Source organism: Drosophila sulfurigaster, chromosome X (genome assembly GCF_023558435.1).
Source record: "Drosophila sulfurigaster albostrigata strain 15112-1811.04 chromosome X, ASM2355843v2, whole genome shotgun sequence".
Classification (NCBI taxonomy): domain Eukaryota; kingdom Metazoa; phylum Arthropoda; class Insecta; order Diptera; family Drosophilidae; genus Drosophila; species Drosophila sulfurigaster.
In genome coordinates, this window is record NC_084885.1 from 15439497 (window position 1) to 15458737 (window position 19241).

The window sequence follows — 19241 nt, forward strand, 5'->3', positions numbered from 1 at the left end:
TTTACGTGTTCGCCTAATAAGTGAAAAGCTCATTAGCTCATTGACTTTATGCTCTCAATTCCAATTGGGTTTAATGAGCACAAACTTCTATGGCTGTGTAAACATCTTTCAATTTACTGTACAATTTCGTTCGTTTATTTTTGTTCTCCTATGTTTTCATTAGATCATTTTTTTTTATGGAAACAAATGTGTGCAGCACATTTAATAGTAAACGAAAAGATCAAATGTCAACAACAAAACAACAACGACCTAATGAACTATGTAAATTAAATTGAACACAAAATTAACGATAAATATAAACTTGATTAGTTTTTGTATATAAAAAAATTAAAAAAAAATGGAATCTGCATTGAAACTCTTGTTAAGATTTTAATAGAATTACAAAAGTTATAATAATTATATTATCCTATGTTAATAATATCGCCAACACACACAAAATGTTCTTTATGTAGTTGACTCACATTTCGCAAAGCAAATTTGTAAGGCACAAATGCAGTTTAATTTTAATTAGATTATGTGCAAGAGTGTGTACGTGTTAAATGCTAATTGAAAATTCACCAATTTGTTTCATTTGCATTATTGCAATTGCAGCTGCGTGAAAGTAATACCATTTAGCACAATATTTGTTTTGAGTGCTTCCGCATCACGCGCGCGCAACAGTTGCCCATAAAAAATCACTCAATCGTTGAGTGAAAATTGAGAGCATTGCATTGAGTGAATATCTGTCTTGGCGTTGCCACTTTCCTTGAAAATCTTTGCTCTCATGACTTATCGACAGCGTAGTTGTACAGCGAGTTAACAGAGTTGTATCGAAATATCGTGCATCATTTGAAAAGATTATTTTTTAAATACATAATTAGTTAGAAAATATGTCCCAAGCATTTGATTGAAAATTATATATAAAAAGTGTTATAGTTTTATTCTTCCAATGAATTTAAATAATTAAATTAAAGTCTAATTCATGAACACAGAGCTATGAAAATCTCGAAAATAACAGGCTGCTTAAAAGAGCCCGCCTTTTGGTATACAATAAGAAGTGAAACAGGGTGGCAGCTATGGGGTATATTTGGTATATCATCCGCACTACGCATATCTAAACAATTTTAGCACAGATCAATTAAACACTTATTAAAAGAAAATTTTAACAAAATCTTTTATATTTTGTTATAATAATAAATAATTTATAAAAATGATTTTTAATTGGCGGCAATATCAACGATAACAGTAATCGATTATTACAACAACTGGAGAAAGCATCGATATATCGAATAGGGTTGACGATGTTTTACCACCACTAAGCCCAACATTCATTGGGCGACGCTAAACAACGCAAATGTAGCAGAAAACGAAAATTTCACATTAAACTTGCGCCAAAATATTAAGACAAACACTAAACGTATAACAAATTAAGGAAAACAGCTGCAGCACTGCATGTGCACTGTGCAATAGTAAAAATAGCAATCGAGCGGTTAAAAGAAAGTCAATACGAACACGCAACGCGGCAAAAAGGTAACCGTCCCCCACCCCTTTTGAGGGGGGAAAGGCAAACGTAAAGGAAAAGCAAAGCTATAACGTAAAAAAGGAGGCAAGGCAAGAGTTAAAGAGTAGCTCCGAGTCTCGTTACAAACAATAACAATTGCGAGCTGAAAATGTGCAACAACAACAACAAGTGCTAAACTAAGTGGGGTAACAGCAAAACAAAACAAAACAAAAACAATTGAAAAATGCAGGTAAGTTTTTTCCATGCTCAAAGCAACTTCTCCACTTCGACTAACTGTACCATTTGCAGCAAGTGGACGATCCGCCATCGCTGCCCGTGGGCACCGAGGTGAGCGCCAAATACAAGGGCGCCTTCTGCGAGGCCAAAGTCAGCAAAGTGGTGCGCAACATTAAAGTGAAGGTTGCCTACAAGCAAGGTCTCGGCTCTGGGATTGTGTCGGACGATGCCATCAAAGCGGCACCCGGACAACTGCGTGTCGGCACGGTCATCGAGGTGCGGCACCCGGATCGCAAGGAATACGTCGAGGCGACGATTACAAAGATACAGGATTGCTCCCAATACACGGTTGTGTTTGACGATGGCGACATTACAACATTGCGTCGCACAGCGTTGTGCCTGAAGAGTGGCCGGCATTTCAATGAGAGCGAAACACTCGATCAATTGCCGCTCACACATCCCGAACACTTTGGCAATCCGGTGGTGGGCGGCCGACGCGGACGTAGGCGCGGCCAATTGAACGATGGCAGCTCCGATGATGATGACGAAAGCGATGCCAAGGAGGTGGTCAACGAGAAGGAGGAGAACATTGGCAAAGTGGTGTGCGTGGAGACCGAATCGAAGAAGAAGGACAAAGAGAAATGGTTCCCGGCGCTTGTGGTTGCGCCCACAGCGCAGGTGAGCAAACAAGTAAGTATCCGGCGACGTCCCTCGGAATATAATTGCAGAACTGCATTAATAATTCACCCAATCAGGCAACGGTGCGCATACGCGTCAAGGACGAGTATCTGGTGCGTTCGTTCAAGGATGGACGCTACTACACGGTGCCCAAGAAGGAGGCCAACGAGTTCACACGCGAAATGTCCACCAAACAAGATGGTCCGGCCATACAGGCAGCCCTTGAGTTTCTCGATAGCAGCGTACTGCCAGCGCATTGGGATCGTGATTCGCTGTTTGGGTTGAGCAATTTGACCAGCGATGATGATGGCGAAATCGATTCCGATTCATCCGATGATGAGCCGCACGAGGAGAAGGATTTGTTTGTCGCTCAGCTGTACAAATACATGGATGATCGTGGCACACCGCTGAACAAGGTGCCATCAATACAGAGTCGCGATGTGGATCTATATCGTCTCTTTCGGGCGGTGCAGAAACGCGGTGGCTACAATCGTGTGACCGCCAAGAATCAATGGAAGCTGATTGCGGTGCGTTTGGGTTTCACGCCCTGCACACTGAGCGTCATGAATCTGGTGAAGCAGGCGTACAAGAAATTCCTGCAACCCTACGGTGATTTCCATCGCAAACTCGGCTGCTCCATGCTGATGCCGTCGCGCAACTCGAATCGCAGCAAAGGACGCAGCCTGGTGCGTGCCAATTCGGTGGCATCGCCCAAACCCGCGGATACCTCGAAAATGGAATCGATTAGCAAACTGGCGGTGGCCAATCAAACAGCTGCCGCTTTGGCCAGCAGCAGTTCATCAACATCAAGTGCAGCAGCTGCCGCGGCCGCATCGACTTCAGCTGCCGCCTCGACGCCAGCGCGTGCAGCTTCAACGGCATCGCAGTCGGCGGCCGAGGAGTCGGAGAACACCAGCGAATCGAGTGTGGTTGTCGAGCCGGTGAAGAAGCAACGCAAAGCATCCGCAGCCAGCAGTGGCAAAGTGAAGAGTCTTGTCGAGAAGTATGAGGAGAAGACCACCGAGAAATCATCAGCAGCAGCAGCAGCAGCGAGCACATCATCAGCAGCTGCCGCAGCAGCATCAGCAGCCACCTCATCCTCCTCCGCCTCCGCCTCGAATGCCAACAGCAGCAGCAGCAGCGCATCAGCTTCGACTGCCTCAACAGCTGCCGCAGCAGCCGCAAACACTGCAGCAGCAAGCGCCACAACAGCAGCAGCAGCTGCGGCCGCTGCTGCAGCCTCGGCAAGCAGCAAGGATGCCGAGGCCGATGTGCCATTGTCCAAGATCAGAGCAGCTGCCGTCACACGCAACAGCATCGATAAGGAACCCAATGCCGGGGGCAGTAATGCAGCCAGCAAGGCTGCAGCAGAGGCGCAACGAAGTCGCGATGTTTCGCCAACAACGGGTGAGTGATCAATGAATGCAGTCTTAAGTTAGGCTAAGCATACTGTACGATCTGAGAGATCAATTTCACTGTTTAGGTACGGCAAATGAACAACATTATTGCCTTGACCAACCATTAGGTGTAGAACCTTACAGACCAAGTCTTAATAGAATTCAACTCAATTCTCTCTTGCCTTTAAATTGTTAAAAAAAAAAAGGAAATGTAACAGATCCCAAAGACTGCAAAAAGTCTTTTCCCCTTTATACCTTATAGTGATTGATTGATTGATTGACCGACTCAACTATAAACATCATTATCGACTCTACAAAGCTTTACTCACCGTCTTGCTAGTCGTTAGAGTTGAAGTTATTGAAGTGGCGTATAGATTCCAGTTCCAGTAAAGTACTAAATACTATGTGTGCTAGAGGACACTTCCAGTCTTGAGTGATGTTCAAAATGCAATCCCTTCTCAGTGATTCTCAAAAGTGAGATTTGAATTAACTTGTAGCTTCGCAAGTTCCTCTTCAACGATTCTCAAGTTGTTAACCTTATATATGTGATTTGTAATTTTGGCTGCTGCTCAATTGCAAAGTTTATAAGGAATTGTTTTTTAAGATGCTAGCTAGGGAATGTTCACAGCGTTCATTTTCTAACAGCCTGCTAAGTTTTTAAAATCCAACCAACTGCGTTCCTTAAATGTAATTTAATAAGCGGATGCCAGGAATATTGAAAAGTTTTTTCTTTTCAACTCAGTCTCTAAGTGTTGTATATTTTGTGCTTTTTTAATATGATTTGTTGAACCTAAAAGCAATTCAAGTTAAACGCTCTATAGTATATTTTTATTTCAGTATATTAATTAGGTATATTTTATGAACAATACCGCACTGTTTTGCTTTTATTGAGTAGCGAGTATCTCACAGTCGAGAACACTCGATTGTAGCTTTCTTACTTCTTATGGGTTGTCTTTAAGCCAACTTCAATCTAATGACTTGGAAGTATTTTAAATTAAACTAAGTTATCCGAAATGGATATCTTTTCTTTTTAACAATGTTAAAATTTATTTACAAGAATTCTTAATATCCAATTAATTTCACATTTGTCATTATTCGTTGATCGATTTGCTTGTTTTGTAAACTATAAATCAGTTGATAGTTTCATAGTTTAAACTTTTTAAATTTACGTTGCCTATTTATATTTTGGTCTTTCTGATTCGCCTTGAAAATATTTTGAAGTCCAAGTTAAATTATTTTATAAAAATTATAATTTTTATTTACAAAAGTGTTGAAATTAAATTTCATATTAATTTCACATGCGTAATTGTAATTTCATTTATGTTTTTTTTCCTTTCTGAATCGTCTTTATACAAAACTTCAATCTTATAAATGGTTTTAACTTGACTGTAATGCAATTTAAGTGTAAATTGTTTTATGAATGAAATTCATATATTTATTTACAAAACTATCGAATTTAAAAGAATAGTTTGTGATATATATTTTTTTTTAAATTGTCGAATCTATAAGAATAGTTTGTGATGCACACAATTTCAAATTAATTTCACATTCATAATTATAATTTCACTGACGTTTCTCCCCTTTTGAAAGGTCTTTAATCTTCTATAAGTGAACATTTTCTTATGAAAAATATTCATAAACTTTTTTACAAAACTGTCGAATTTAAAAGAATAATTTGTGATGCAGATAATTTCAAATTAATTTCACATTCATAATTATAATTTCACTGACATTTTTCCCTTTTTGAAACGGGTTTAATCTTCGAAAAGTGTAAAGAGTCATATGCAAAATATTCACATATTTAGTTACAAAACTGTCGAATCTAAAAAAATCAGTTTGTGGTGCACATAATTTCAAATTAATTTCACATTCGTCGTTAATCGCGTTGTTTGTTTGCTTGCTTAATTGTTAATTGATTAGCTTAGACTAGCTTCACTTTAACCTTGTGATAGGCATTGGCGAGCACACCCCTCAAATTCCAGATGTGCTCAAAGGCCTCCGGCTGCACATTGTACGCTGAGTCGACGGCCTTGGCCCACAATTCCACCGATTGCGTCTGTCGCTGCTCGGCGCTGATGGGCAAACGCGCTGTCCACAGCGACCAGCCATAGTGTCGACCATCGGGCAAATCCTCCTGCTCCAGCTCGGCCACATGCCATGTTTTTCCTCCATCGCTCGTCAGATCCACGCGAACAATGCGACGTCCACCGCCACTCCAAGCGTAACCGCGAGCCGTGATGAATCCGTCGCCATCGACTTTAACGTGCTCCTCGGGCATGGGACTGCAAATGGCGGAGGTGACGGGCATCGATTGAATGGCCAGCGATTTGCTAAAGTCAACCGTATCCCAATCGGTGCTGGGACTGAAGCCCTTGTAATCATTTTGCTGCCAATGCGAATCGCTTTCGTGGTCGGCGACAATGATGCGTGTCAGCCACTTGACGTTGCGTGCCCCGACAGTGCCTGGAACGATGACGCGTATGGGAAAGCCGTGATCACGGCTCAGTGGCTGGTCGTTCATCTCGTAGGCAAGCAGCACATCGCCGCGTGGATCAAGTGCCTTGGACAGCGGTATGGAGGCGCCATACGGATGCGATGTGGGATCCAAGTCAGCACCCTCGAATATCACATGAAGTTGCTCGTGTGGCTGAACGCCCAGCTGACGCAAAACATCGCAAAGACGCGCACCTGACCACTTGGCATTGCCCACGGCGCCAGCTCCCCACGACAGACCTGAAATGGGAGAGATATGTTAGATGAGTTCCGATTATTCGACTAAATCGTCTCTTTACTCACCCTTGACCGGCTTCACTTTGGTCATCTCGGAGCGTCGATTGCCACCGCACATAATGGCCGCTGTGACCGAGTGCTTGGGCAGCGCCTTGATCTCCGCAAAGCTCAGCTTCAGCTCCTTCTGCCCTTCGCCCGCCTCCACCTCCAGCTCCAGCTCGTAGTCCTCCGGCTGCAGCGTGGGCACCGGCAAATGATTGCGCACATAGAAATACTCGTTGGGCGTTAGGAATTTCTCCGAGAGCATCGCAATCGGTGGCTCCGCATTGAAGGGCCGCTCACTCGTCGGCTTCAGCAAGGCATGACGTTTCGGCTCCTGGGACCAGGGTGAATCATGCTCCAACTCCACAGGCGCGGCTTCCAGCTGCGGCAGATTGCCAATGCGAAAACCCTCGAGCAGTTGCAGCACCTCGAGCGTGTTGTGCTGCTGAAAGATGGCCCAGAAAGGATCGATGGCGCTCCCGGCGGCCATCATAATCTTATCGCCACCCGGATGATTGGGTGCAAACTCGCTAACATCGTAGACACCCAGGCCATAGGTGATCCAGATGCCCGTCTCGGCTGTGTTGTGTTTGCTTACCTCATCGACGCTGTACACCGGCAAATCGTTGCGCTTCGTTGTGTGCCAAAGACGCGCGGTGGCCTCTTCATCTAAAGCTGGTGGAGCAACAGTTGCTGTGCTTGTCGTGATGATGTTGTTGCTGCTGCTGCGTGGCTTGTCCAGTTCATTGAAGAGCAAGAAACCGGCGCCAATGCCAGCCAAAGTTGCGGCGCCATAAACCAGTCCATTGTAATCCCTTTTGCTGCCCCTCTCTCCTTGTGGCTGTTGCTGGGCGAGATTTGTGCTACTTGTGGTGGCCAGCCAACGTTGGCGTTGCAACAATCGCAGTCTGTTCGCTTGGCTGAGGAGTCGCAGTCGCAGTCGCATGTTGTTTTATTGTTATTATATAAACAGCACTTTGCCACTTTAGAGCTTAATTCTTCTATTTACACTGTTGTTAGCCGCTATCTCCGCTCTCCTCTCTCTCTCTCCCTGGCATTATCTGTGTGCGTGTGTGTGAACGAGAGCGCCTGTGTGTGTTTTCACTATTTGTTTTTTTTTGGGCAGCGGGCCTGGCCTCCAAATCAAATTTAGTTGCCGATAAGCTAAGCGCTTTAATTTCAATTTCTTTCGTTTTAATCTCTGACTTGTTCTAATCTCTACTTAATGAATAATGCTCGTCGTGACCGGCAACGACAGCGTGTCGTGGGTCTTCTTCACTCTGCTTGTTTTGTTTTCGCCTTCTCGTTTTGCGTTTTGCGTTTCGCTTCTCCACCACAAGCACCTGTTTTGGCGCTGTGTCTATCGATAGTTCGAGAGTGTGCAACAATGTATGCGTGTTATCGATTAGCATTTGGCAAAGACAAAAACAAGAATGGCAAAATATGCGTCTTCAATGAATTGAATTTAAAAATGCACTTTTTATTAATAATATCTGCAAACTTGTATTATTTTTATGCAACTGAACATTTTACAAATTTATTTAACTGATTTCGTTTTGGGTTTTCGTAGGTTTTTTGATAATTAAAAATAAAAAGTAATAAAATGGGGATTTTTGAAGCTGCAGAGCTGTTATTATATTATATTGACTTTATTAATAATAACTTGATATTATTTTTACATATATGCATAAATAAACTAATATTTACAATTAGTAGTTTATAACTTAAGTTAAATGCAATTTAATTGCTGGTCTTCGATTAATTTGCGAATACCCGCAATATACATTTGCGTATGCGAAAGAGACAGACCGATTATCTGTTCAGTGTTATTAATATGCATTCATCTCTTTCTAACCCGTGCAGCGTCTGCAGCAGCAACAACAACGTCGTCCGCAGCGGCGGCAGCGACTGCAGCAGCGACAGCAACAACAACAGCAGCGACAGCAACAACAACATCAAGCACAACAACAACGACAGCAACAACAACAGGAGCAGCAACAGTATCAACAACAGCTGCAGCGTCGTCAGCAACAGGCGGATCCAGTGCAACAACAACATCCACAACAACAGCAGCAACAGCTGCAGCAACAACAACAACAGCAGCAGCAACAACTACTTCAGCAGGGGGAACAGCAGCAGCAGCGACAGCAGCAGCAGGTGTATCGACATCGTCGTCGTCGGCATCGTCATCGACGTCGAAGAAGGAGAAACATCAGCAGCGCAAGCAGGTGGACAAAGGCGACGAGAAACGCGGCAAGCGCAAAAAGGACGAGACAAGTGTTGAGAAAATTGACACGGGCGACTTTATAGTGGGCATCGGTGACAAGTTGAAGGTCAATTACCACGAGAAGAAGTCACCGAGCTCCCATGGCAGCACGTACGAGGCAAAGGTCATCGAGATTAGCGTGCAGCGCGGCGTGCCCATGTATCTGGTGCACTACACCGGCTGGAACAATCGCTACGACGAATGGGTGCCCCGCGAACGCATCGCCGAGAATCTGACCAAGGGATCCAAGCAGAAGACGCGCACCATCAGCACGAGCAGCGCGAACAGCGGCAGCGGCGGCAACAGCGCCCAAGCAGCTGGCTCCTCCTCATCGGCCGCTGCCGGTGGAAGCGGCGGCGGTGGTGGTGGCAGTGGCAGCAATGGCAACGGTGGCAATGGCAATGCGGCCACAGCGGGCAGCGGATTGCAGCCCAAGGATGGTCCAGGCAAGTCTGCTGGAGGTGCAGCAACAGTCGGTGGACCATCCGAACAACAACAACAGCAGCAGCAGCCACCTGGTGGCGGCTCGCTGCAGAGTCTAGGCAAGACACCGGCATCGACGCCAGCCACGCCCACGCTGACGAGCAGCAAACGGGGACGCGGACGCAGCGATTCAATGCCGCCGCGCTCAACGACACCCTCATCGGTTGCCTCCAATTCAAGTCGCACCAAATCGCCAGCAGCAGCCGCATCGCAGTCGCAGCTCAAGCAGAAACGTGCCACTCGCACATTGCCGCATGCCACAAGCAGCAGCGGCAGCAATCAGCATCAGCCGCGACGCATCTCAGCCTCGGCTTCGGTCTCAGCGAATGTGTCGGATGCATCGATGCCCAGCGACACGGACACCGATTCCGATGAGCCAGTGCGTCGCCCGAAGCGTCTCAATGCCAAGGAGCAACAACAACTGCAGCAACAGCAGAGCTTTGCCAGCAAGTCGGCGAAGGCAACAGCCGCAATGGCCAAGAAGGTTGCATCGGCGCGTTTGGCCCACAACAGCGGCAGCGATGACAGCGAGGATGAGGAAGACGAAATGCCGCCAAGTAAGCAGCAGGCGCAGTCCACGGCACAGCAACCCTCAACGCCCGTGCAGCGACAACGCGCCGGCAATCGTGCGCTGAGCAGTGGCAGCGCAGCAACCACAACAGCGGCAGCAGCAGCAGCAACCACAGCTGCCGCATCAACTGCTGCTGCAGCGAGCAAAGGACGCGACTATGATCTCAGCGAGATACGCTCGGAGCTGAAAGGTTTTCAGCCACAACTCTTGGATCGCAAGGATGCTGCGAACATCAAGAGCGAACCAGGCGAGGCAAACACAACAGCAACATCAGCGACAGCAACGGTTGCTGCTGGCAAACAAGAGCCCAAGACGGGCAGCTCCACAGAGCAGTCGTCAGAAACAGATTCGTACCTCGACGAGGATTCGCAATCATCCGAGAAAGTTGACTATCGCATCAAGTCAAAGTCGAGTCTGGAGAAGACCAAACTGGAGCCAAGCGAGACAATCATCAAGAAGGAGCAAGCCGAACAGCTGCCAATCAAGCATGAGACATCAGCGGGCGACAGCAAACCGAGCGCCTTCAAAGCGGAGCCCAAGGAGGAGCCACAATCGAAACCCTTCCACAGTGGTGCGGACATCAAGCCAACGACAGCGTCGACCAGCAGCTCGCTGCTGATTGCTCCCGCACGCTTCACGGCCAGCGGCAGCAAGTGCACCTCGGTGATTGTGGAGAAGCCGCTGCGCAAAACCGAAGCAGCTGGCGGAGGAGCAACAACAACATCAACAGCAGCAGCAGCAGCGGGAGCAACAGGCAGCTCGATATCGATCTTCAAAAAGATGGAGCTGCTGAAGAAGGGCAGCCCGGTGGCAGCGCAATTGGAATCACCCGCCGTGTGCTCACCCTCCAGCTCCAGTTCATCGTCGAGCTCCTTCTGCTCGAGCAGCAACAGCTCGGCGATCACGACAGTCAGTGTGAGCAGCTCCTCAGCTACGCGATCGTTGCCTGACATGAGCAAACTGGAGATTAGCAGCGGTATCACAGCCACAACATCAGCTGTGGCGGGCAAGGAGTCCAAATACAGCAGCGGCAACAGTGGAGCGAACAGCAGCAGCAGCAGCAACATCAACGTCGGCAGCAGCAACATTGCCAGCGGCATCAAATTGCTGTCGTCGGATGTGTACGAGTTCAAGGACACGGAACCCTTTGAGTTCGAGAAACGCATCTCGCCCATGACATCGATGGTTGTCGGTGGTGGCAGCAGCGGTGGCGTCGCTGCCTCAGTGATTGCCGGCGCAACGCCAACAAGCAGCGGCAGCAGCAATGTCGCCGGAAACTTTGATACGCAACGCAAGCACAACTTGAAGCTGAGTGCAATGATGCAGAGCATGGCTGATGTGACGACAACAACACCCACAACGGGTTCAGCAGCATCAGCAGCAGCCACAACAGCGACAGCAACAACTGCAACATCAACTGTGGCTGTTGCTGCTGCTGCTGCCTCTGGTTTTGTGGCAACGCCGTGCAAGCTGAAGAAACGCGGTTCGCCGCTTAAGGAAGCCACGTTGACGGCACCCGACAACAAGCCAAAGATGCCCAAGCTCGAACAGCAACAACAGCAGCAACCAGCAACGGCAACCACAAGTGGCAGCAGCGTGAAAGCAACGCCTGCAAAGGTGCCACCAACAACAGCGACAGCAGCAACAGTTGGTGTCACACAACTGACACCCGGACATGCGACACCCTTCGATGTGCTGCGTAAATCGCCGAGCTTCAATCTGAATATCACCGCACTCAACGAGGAGTTGGCACAAACTGTGCAGGAGACAACGCGCGTTCTCACCGATGCACTGCAACCACCGACGACGCCAGCAACACCGCCAGCGAATGCTGCCACAGTAGGAGCAACAATTGTTGCTACACCAACAGCTGGTGTGGTTGCTGTCTCACCCAAGTTAAGCACACCACCGCAAGCAATGGGCGTGGCCAAGACAACGCAACAGCAGCAACAGCAATCGATTGTTGGCAGTCCCTTCATGGAGACACGCAACGTGTTTGAGCTGAGCACCTCGAACGAGGGCAGCGGCTACAGTTCCGGTGAATCGAACAAGGACAACAAACTGGAGAAACTGGAGAATGTGAAAATCTTGCTCGCCGGCAAACCGGGTCCCTTCGATCTCGATGCAGTGAAGTATGAGCAGAAACCAAGTTCGATAGCGGATAAGGTGCTCAAGGCCATTAGCCAGAAGAAGGAAGAGGTTGAGCAGAGTAAGAGCAAGAGTCAAGCGGACACCAGCAGCAGCAGCAGCAACGCAGCAGAGAAAGAAACAGAGCCAGCAACACAACAACAGCAGCAGCAGCAACCGCAACCATCGCCACAAACATTGCCGCAAGCCGCCAACTTGAAGCAACTTGAACTGAGCAGCCTGCTGAATCTGCAACTGATTAGCGAACCCCTCAAGATCCTGACGCCAGGTGTGTTGAGTGATCTCAATCATCGCACCAGCAGCAGCAACAGCCCCGAGACCAAGTCCATATTGGACGCCTCGCTGACGGCGAAGAACAGCGAACTCACCGAGACCATCCAGAAGCTCGAGTGCGCCATACAGCAGCGAAAAACACCCGTCGCCGGTCAATCGTTGGCCTCCTCAACAGCGGGCACTCCCCCTGTGACGGCGACAGCGCCGCAAAGTTTCTCCGACGAGTCGATGGACAGCACCGATTCGGAGCAGCGGCTGGTGATCGAGGATGTGATGGTCGAGGAGCCAAGCATTATCAGTGACCTGAAGAGTCCCATGTCCACCGCCTCCGACAGTCTGTCGGGCAGTGCGCCCGTCAAACTCGAGGCCACCGGCAGCAGCAAACAGCAGTTGAGCGGCGTTGCAGCGCCGATTGCACTCAAGCCAATGCCGCGTCTGCTTTCGCGGACGCCAACAGCGGGAGGAGCAGCAGCAGTAGCAGCAGCAGCAGCTGCAACACCGCCTGGCACAATCTCACCGATCATGCCCATCTATGTGCCCATTGTGCTCCCCGAAATACCCGCCTCCGTGGTCGTTGCCCTGCGTCACAGTCCAAGCGCTGCCGGCGGCAGCAGCAGCGGAATTAGTAGCCCAGCATCGCCTAAGACGGAGCCAACGAAAGTGCCGCCATCACCTTTGGCTGTTGCTGATGTGGATGCGACGGCAGCCAGCAGCACAGCGCAGCAGCAACTGTTGCTGAAACCTTGCCCCGCACAGCTCAGTCCCATGCAACAAATGGATGCGAGTGTTGTGACAGCTGGCGCAGAGCTGGCTAAAGGCAACTCGCTCTTCTCAACAACAACAACATCGTCGTCAGCGGCAGTTGCCTCGTCACCGTTGCCCCGTCCATTTGTCCTCCAACCCGTGAAGGAGAAGGACATGCCCATGCATGTTTCTCCCGCTGCCAGCAGTCCGTTGATCAGCGATCCCAGCCACAATGAGGCGGCCATCAATCTGCTGTGCGAGGAGACAATTCCCGGCAGCCCGGCGCCCAACTACAGCACCAAGGACGAACCGATTGTTGCCTCCAGCAGCAGTAGCAATGTTATTGCCACCGCTATACCAACAACACCAGCTGCTGCCGTTGCTGTCAGTTCAGCCAGCTCAGTGCTCTCCATATCGGGCATCACTCCATTGACGCCGGAGCCAGCGCCGCGTTCACCACGCGCCACGCATGTGCAGCCAACGATTTCGGCTGCTGTTGCAACCGCTGCTCCGGCAGCAACCACTGCAGCAGCAACAGCAACAGGCGCAGCAACAGCAGCCGCAAGTGCGCCGTCGCCGTCGCGCAGTTCACCAGAATCGCCAGCGAGTCAGGATGACAGCAGCGAGGAGACCGGCAGCAGCAGCATGTTAAGCGCAGCCAAGAAATATGCCGAGAGCGTATTGGAGAGCAACACATCGCTGGCTGGCCGACGCAAGCGACCGCGCACCAAGGCGTCCGATGCGAATGCGTCGAATGCAACAGCCACCGCCTCCTCCTCCTCCGCGGCTGCTGGACAGTTGAGCAGCTCCGAGATGCAGAAGAGACGTCGACAGCATTTGAGCAACATGCGAAAAACAACAGCCACAACGGGTGAGTTTGCAAGTCTCCATAGAAGTAGATTCCTTTTAAGATACATTATAGAGAAGCTTCACTGTTGTTGCTAAAATTGCAGTGCAAATTGTTCCATACAATGTTCCAAACTTCTCTGAAAAGAGAATTTTTAATATCTCACAAATATAAACTTCATTTTATATTACTTCAAAACTGTGAAACTTCTCTATACAATCTCAAGCTCATCTAATTGCAATACTGAATTGTATTCTTTATTACAACCAAAAAATAACAATAATTGTAAAATTGCATTCAGACAAAAACTTCTCAACAAATTTTAGTCTTAGATTCAGTATTTAATTAGTTTTCAAATACGAAACTTCTTTTTAGTTTCCCTTTTTTATTTATATATTATGTATAACGAATCTCTTAGGAAGTATAGAAATTGCCAACTTCTAACTTCTCTATTAAGTATATAATTTTTTATTCTGCATTCATTAGCCAAAATATATGCAATCCAATATATCTTATTTTCAACTTTTATACTTAAGAGCTTAAGTTGGAATTGATTCAAATTTGGTTATAAAAAAAAACATGTCAAAAGTTTTAGGTAAATTTGTATTAGTTAGAGATCATTATCCATTAGCTTCCAAATATGAAACTTCTTCTAAGTTAGTTTCTATTTTGTATTAAGATATTATGCAGAAATCAGCATTTTCTATAAAGTATCGAATTTGCCAAGTTCTAACTTCTCTATAGCGAAAGTAATTTTCGATTCCACAATAATTTGGCAAAAAAAAAATATAAAATTCCTATTTTTAGCTGCTAGTTTTAGTTTGAATATAATTCCATTATTGTAATTAAACAATTTGAAATTTGAATTGTTTTAAGAGAATTTTTTTCGAGTTTATGAAGTTTTCTAAAAATATATAAAAAAAAAGAATTCATAGCAAATCCAATAATAGCTTATAATTTAGATTCATCATATTGGTATTCCATATCAATTCATTAATATCAAAGTAGTTTCTATTTTATTCAAGAATTGTTTTCTGAATTTAATTCAAGATTACACCTATTCAGAAATACTACCAGAATATTTATTTGCATTCCCCTCTACGATTTGTTCAAATTAAGCCCATATATCAAAATGCCATAAACTTTCCATATGAACCCATAAAAGTTCCATAAAGTTCGCATGTGAATTAATCATAATTAATGATAAATTTTTGTATAATTTGCTCGCAGCTGGTTCGGATACAGATGATAATTCGGATAACGTTGTGACGACACAACGACAGAGCGGACGTCAACAACTGTTGCCCCAAGCACAGCAGCAGCAACTGCAACAGCAGCAGCAACAACAACAGCAGCAGCAGCAACAGCACCAACAATTGCAACAGCAACAACAACAACTGCAACAGCAGCAACAAGTTGTGGTGACTGCCTCCGGAGTTCGTCCCTGTCCCTACAACTTCCTCGTCGAGTTGGGTAAGTATAAAGATAGATAATTGCAAATTGCAAAATTACTAAACTGTCTCTTCATTGTTGCAGATCCATCGCTTAGCGCTGAGCAGTGCATATTGATATTGCGTAAGCAGATTCAGGATTTGCGCAAAGCTTACAATTCAATCAAGGGCGAGTTGGCGGTGATCGATCGACGGCGCAAGAAGTTGCGAAGACGCGAACGCGAAAAGAAGCAGCATCAACAGCTGCAGGGCGGGCAACAGGGCAAAGTGTGCACCTGAGGGCAGCATCAACAGCTGGAGGCGGAGGCGGAGGCAGAGGAGGACGAGCAGCAACAGGAGGCGCCAAGATTTCGATTACGTTTTCAAGTTCCCAAAACGCAATATCTACATCATATATAATCAACATGTACATAATATCAATATGTACACGATTCAAATGATAGCAGATCGTTGTTAATTTAGACATTTAAGTCGTTTCTATTCGATAACCATATTTACCTTTTCTTTTTTTTTTTTTTTTTGTGTGTTTCTAATGTGAGAATAAGTGTAGGATTTAGTGTGGCCTACGAAATTGCAGTAATAAAAATACGAGTACACAATTACCAGAAACACTTTAATTGGAATTACTTTTGCACATATGATGGAGTGTAGATTTTATTAAGAGACAGAGTAACCGCCCTCGAGATTGATGTGATGGCCATTGACAAAGGTGGATTTCTCGCTCAGCAGATAGCCAATGGCATCGGTCACTTCGTGCACTTCACAGAAACGATTCAACGGTATGTGGGCCAACAGTGGACCGCTCTTCGATGGCTCCGACCAATTATCGCGTCCCATGCGCGTCAGCACAACGGTTGGATTAACGGAATTCACACGAATGCGTCGCGGTCCCAACTCCAAGGCCAGCGACTTGGTGAGCGAGTCCACGGCCGCCTTGGTGGCACTGTAAGCCGTGTGGCCGGCAAAGCTGCGAGATGCGGCTATCGAGGAGACGTTCACAATGGTGCTGCCATCGCGCAACTTGGGCAACAACGCTTGGGTGACACTGAACACGGCCTTGATGTTGACATCAAAGTGACTGCAAGGATAGAGGGAATAAGTAAATGTTATAATATTACAGTACAGTGAATATCGACTAGCAAGAATTTGGCAAAACGATAACATTTCGGATAACATTGTTTGAGTTGAATTGCCTAATAGTCATTAGATTAAAGCTAGTTCAAAGATAAAACAAAAACAAATAAGAAAGCTACAGTCGAGTGTGCTCAACTGTGAGATACCCGCTACAAATTACGTTAAAAGAAAAACAGTGCGGTAATATTCTTAATATATACATAATTAATATAATGCAAACATACTAAAAATATATAATTGGTATATTGATATGCAAAATATACCAGATTGTCAGCCAAAACTACTAATACTAAGACTAATTTGTTGAATAACTTCTACACTTTTTATCTGATCGCAAATTTTGTGGAATCATAAAGACCTTTAGTTATTATTGTAGGATCGGAGACGCCTCCTTCTGTCTGTTACATACATTGCATGCAGGCACAAATTTATAATACCCTTCTAGCAATGAGTATAAAAAGTGCATTTAAATATCAGAAATTAAAATCCGATGAAAACTACTTTATACTGATTGATTCAAATCAACTGCAAGTGTCTCAATAATGTGGAAGCAACATTTTTCATTAAACCGGTTATAGTTTCTTTTATGTTGTATGTATATATAGAAATTCTAGCCAACTTTATGGTATTATTATTTGCACACTTACGTATCGAAATCAGCTTCGCTCAGCTGCTCGAAAGGCTTGATGATGGCCACACCGGCATTGTTGACCAAACCATCCAGCTGAGGCACCTGCTTCGATGACAATACCTTGTGGACATTCTCCCAATCGGACAAATCGAGCAGCAGCGGCTTAATGTGCTCCTTATCGAAGGCAACCAGCTCCTGCAGCTGCTGTTCGTTGCGTGCCACGGCGATCACAGTGGCGCCCACTTTGGCCAGTTGCTGAACTAAAGCCTGACCAATGCCAGCACCGGCTCCGGTTACCAATATCACTTTATTGCTCAGATCGGCCCACATTATTATTATTATTAATGTATTGAACAGCAGCGGAAACTTTTCACAATTGAATCGTCTTAGAAGAAAGCAGTGGCAAGTGAACTGCGTCTATTGGCTGTGTGTTTACCATCGCATCTTATCATCATCGGACCTGATCCACAGTGAGCTTTCGTTTGTGGATTAAGCTTTATCTCTAGGCTGCGCTCTCTCTCTCTTTCTCTCACTCACTCACTTTTTCGCTCATCTGTTGTATTGACAGTAGGGCATTCAATGTCACGTCAATTAGAATTGCGCTCTCCCATTCGCTTTGTTGATAAGAAGCTGCTCTCTCCACACTTGCTCGCGATCCGCATTCCGATAATCTATAGCGGCTATCAGCAAAGCATAAATTTCATTATTAGCTCGGTCATGCAAACTTAGGCCAGATTTTTAGCTCTAAATATAACCTAACTGATCGTTTTCAATTAAATACATGTAAATTCGCAGCTCTCTAAAAATTTTAGTGTATCTATAAATATACATTTTAATAGAGCATTCGTGAGTGCTTTTTAAATTAAGATTTACTAAGGTCAAGCAAAAGCTCAAAGTTTAATATTATTTTAGTATTTTCCACAAAAATACTATTGATAGCTAAACAAACAAGTTTGTTTTATTTAGAATGCTTTGGTTATAAATATATTTTTATTGCAACTCTTCAATTTCAGTCATCAGAATTAATAACTTCGTTTTAATTTTGTTTTAATTATAATAAGTTATTTCTTTCATTAAGTATTATATCATATTAAAAATATATATTTCAATATGTATTAATACAAATAATAATAAAAAGCTTTTTATTTAGTCACTAAAAGGCAAGCATATTCTACCAGGCCACCAAAGGTAAGTAGCAAGTTTCCATGTAAAAGTCACTAGCTTACGAATCACATACGTTCCACAATGTGAGAGTGGAAAAAATTAATTTTTGAAATATTCTACCAGGCCACCAGAAGTAAGTAGCAAGTTGCCATGTAGAAAGTCATTTAAAAGCACAAAGCAGAGAAACTAAAAAAGCATTTGCTTGGAATCCACATACGATCCACAAGACAAGTAAGGTAAGTAAAATTGGCCTATAAAAATACATATTCGAAATATTCTACCAGGCCAGCAGAAGTACGTAGTTAGTTGCCATACAGAAAGTCACTTGCTTACGATCCACATACGTTCCACAATGTGGAACAGTGAGAGTTAAGCTCTCAGCAATTCGTATCCTGTTTGCACTTGCTGTTGTTGCTATTATTGCTTTTGTTGTAGTTGTTGTTGTTGTAATTATTGCATTTATTGGAATCTTTGTTGTTGTTGTTGTTGTTAGGCCCTCAAAGTCGCCATGAACTACGAAAAAGTTTCAGTCAGCAGGTGAAATACCAGGCGAACATAAATCAGTAGCAAGCGGAAAAACTAAAAATCATTTGCATGTGGAGTGGCGCCATCTATGTGTCGTCGTGATTATAACAATTTCAATTGGTGCCCCTCAAAGTATGCACCACAAAATTTTTTGGCTGCACATTGCCAATGAATAAAATGATTCTAGCTCGGCCATATTCTTGCCTATTTGGGATGGAACTGGTTGCATTCGATTCGTGGGAGCGAAATCTAATAATGCTCATTAATAAAATATAGGATTATCTAAAAATCCAGTTTCGGGGCAACGACAAAGACAAGATATGGGAGAGATATACGCTATTTTCCAAAAAAAAAAAAATCCATGTAATTTGGCTGTTTGCAGAGCAATTGTGCTTTATGCCAATCAGTTTATATGGATTAGAATCATCAGACTAATCATT

General features: G+C 45.3%; 3 protein-coding genes and 1 long non-coding RNA gene across 4 annotated transcripts in view; 1 reads left to right on the forward strand and 3 right to left on the reverse strand.

The window, feature by feature from the left end:
* LOC133848159 (uncharacterized) overlaps positions 1–4403 on the reverse strand; it is a 41186-nt gene extending 36783 nt beyond the window's left edge. The window contains exon 1 of the long non-coding RNA XR_009895227.1: positions 4122–4403. This is a non-coding gene — a long non-coding RNA (uncharacterized LOC133848159). The remainder of the gene's footprint in view (positions 1–4121) is intronic.
* On the forward strand, positions 1295–16094 carry LOC133848150 (pneumococcal serine-rich repeat protein). The gene is made up of 6 exons (XM_062283577.1): positions 1295–1730; positions 1790–2407; positions 2473–3802; positions 8428–13920; positions 15127–15369; positions 15433–16094. The coding sequence occupies exons 1-6, from the start codon at positions 1725–1727 to the stop codon at positions 15624–15626; spliced, it is 7884 nt and encodes a 2627-aa protein (XP_062139561.1). The 5' UTR covers positions 1295–1724; the 3' UTR covers positions 15627–16094.
* On the reverse strand, positions 5618–7878 carry LOC133848154 (sulfite oxidase, mitochondrial). The gene is made up of 2 exons (XM_062283597.1): positions 6589–7878; positions 5618–6525 (listed from the first exon to the last, which is right to left on the reverse strand). The coding sequence occupies exons 1-2, from the start codon at positions 7508–7510 to the stop codon at positions 5714–5716; spliced, it is 1734 nt and encodes a 577-aa protein (XP_062139581.1). The 5' UTR covers positions 7511–7878; the 3' UTR covers positions 5618–5713.
* LOC133848158 (L-xylulose reductase) lies at positions 15947–17548 on the reverse strand. The gene is made up of 2 exons (XM_062283601.1): positions 17129–17548; positions 15947–16425 (listed from the first exon to the last, which is right to left on the reverse strand). The coding sequence occupies exons 1-2, from the start codon at positions 17440–17442 to the stop codon at positions 16005–16007; spliced, it is 735 nt and encodes a 244-aa protein (XP_062139585.1). The 5' UTR covers positions 17443–17548; the 3' UTR covers positions 15947–16004.
* Between the last annotated feature and the right edge of the window lie 1693 nt (positions 17549–19241).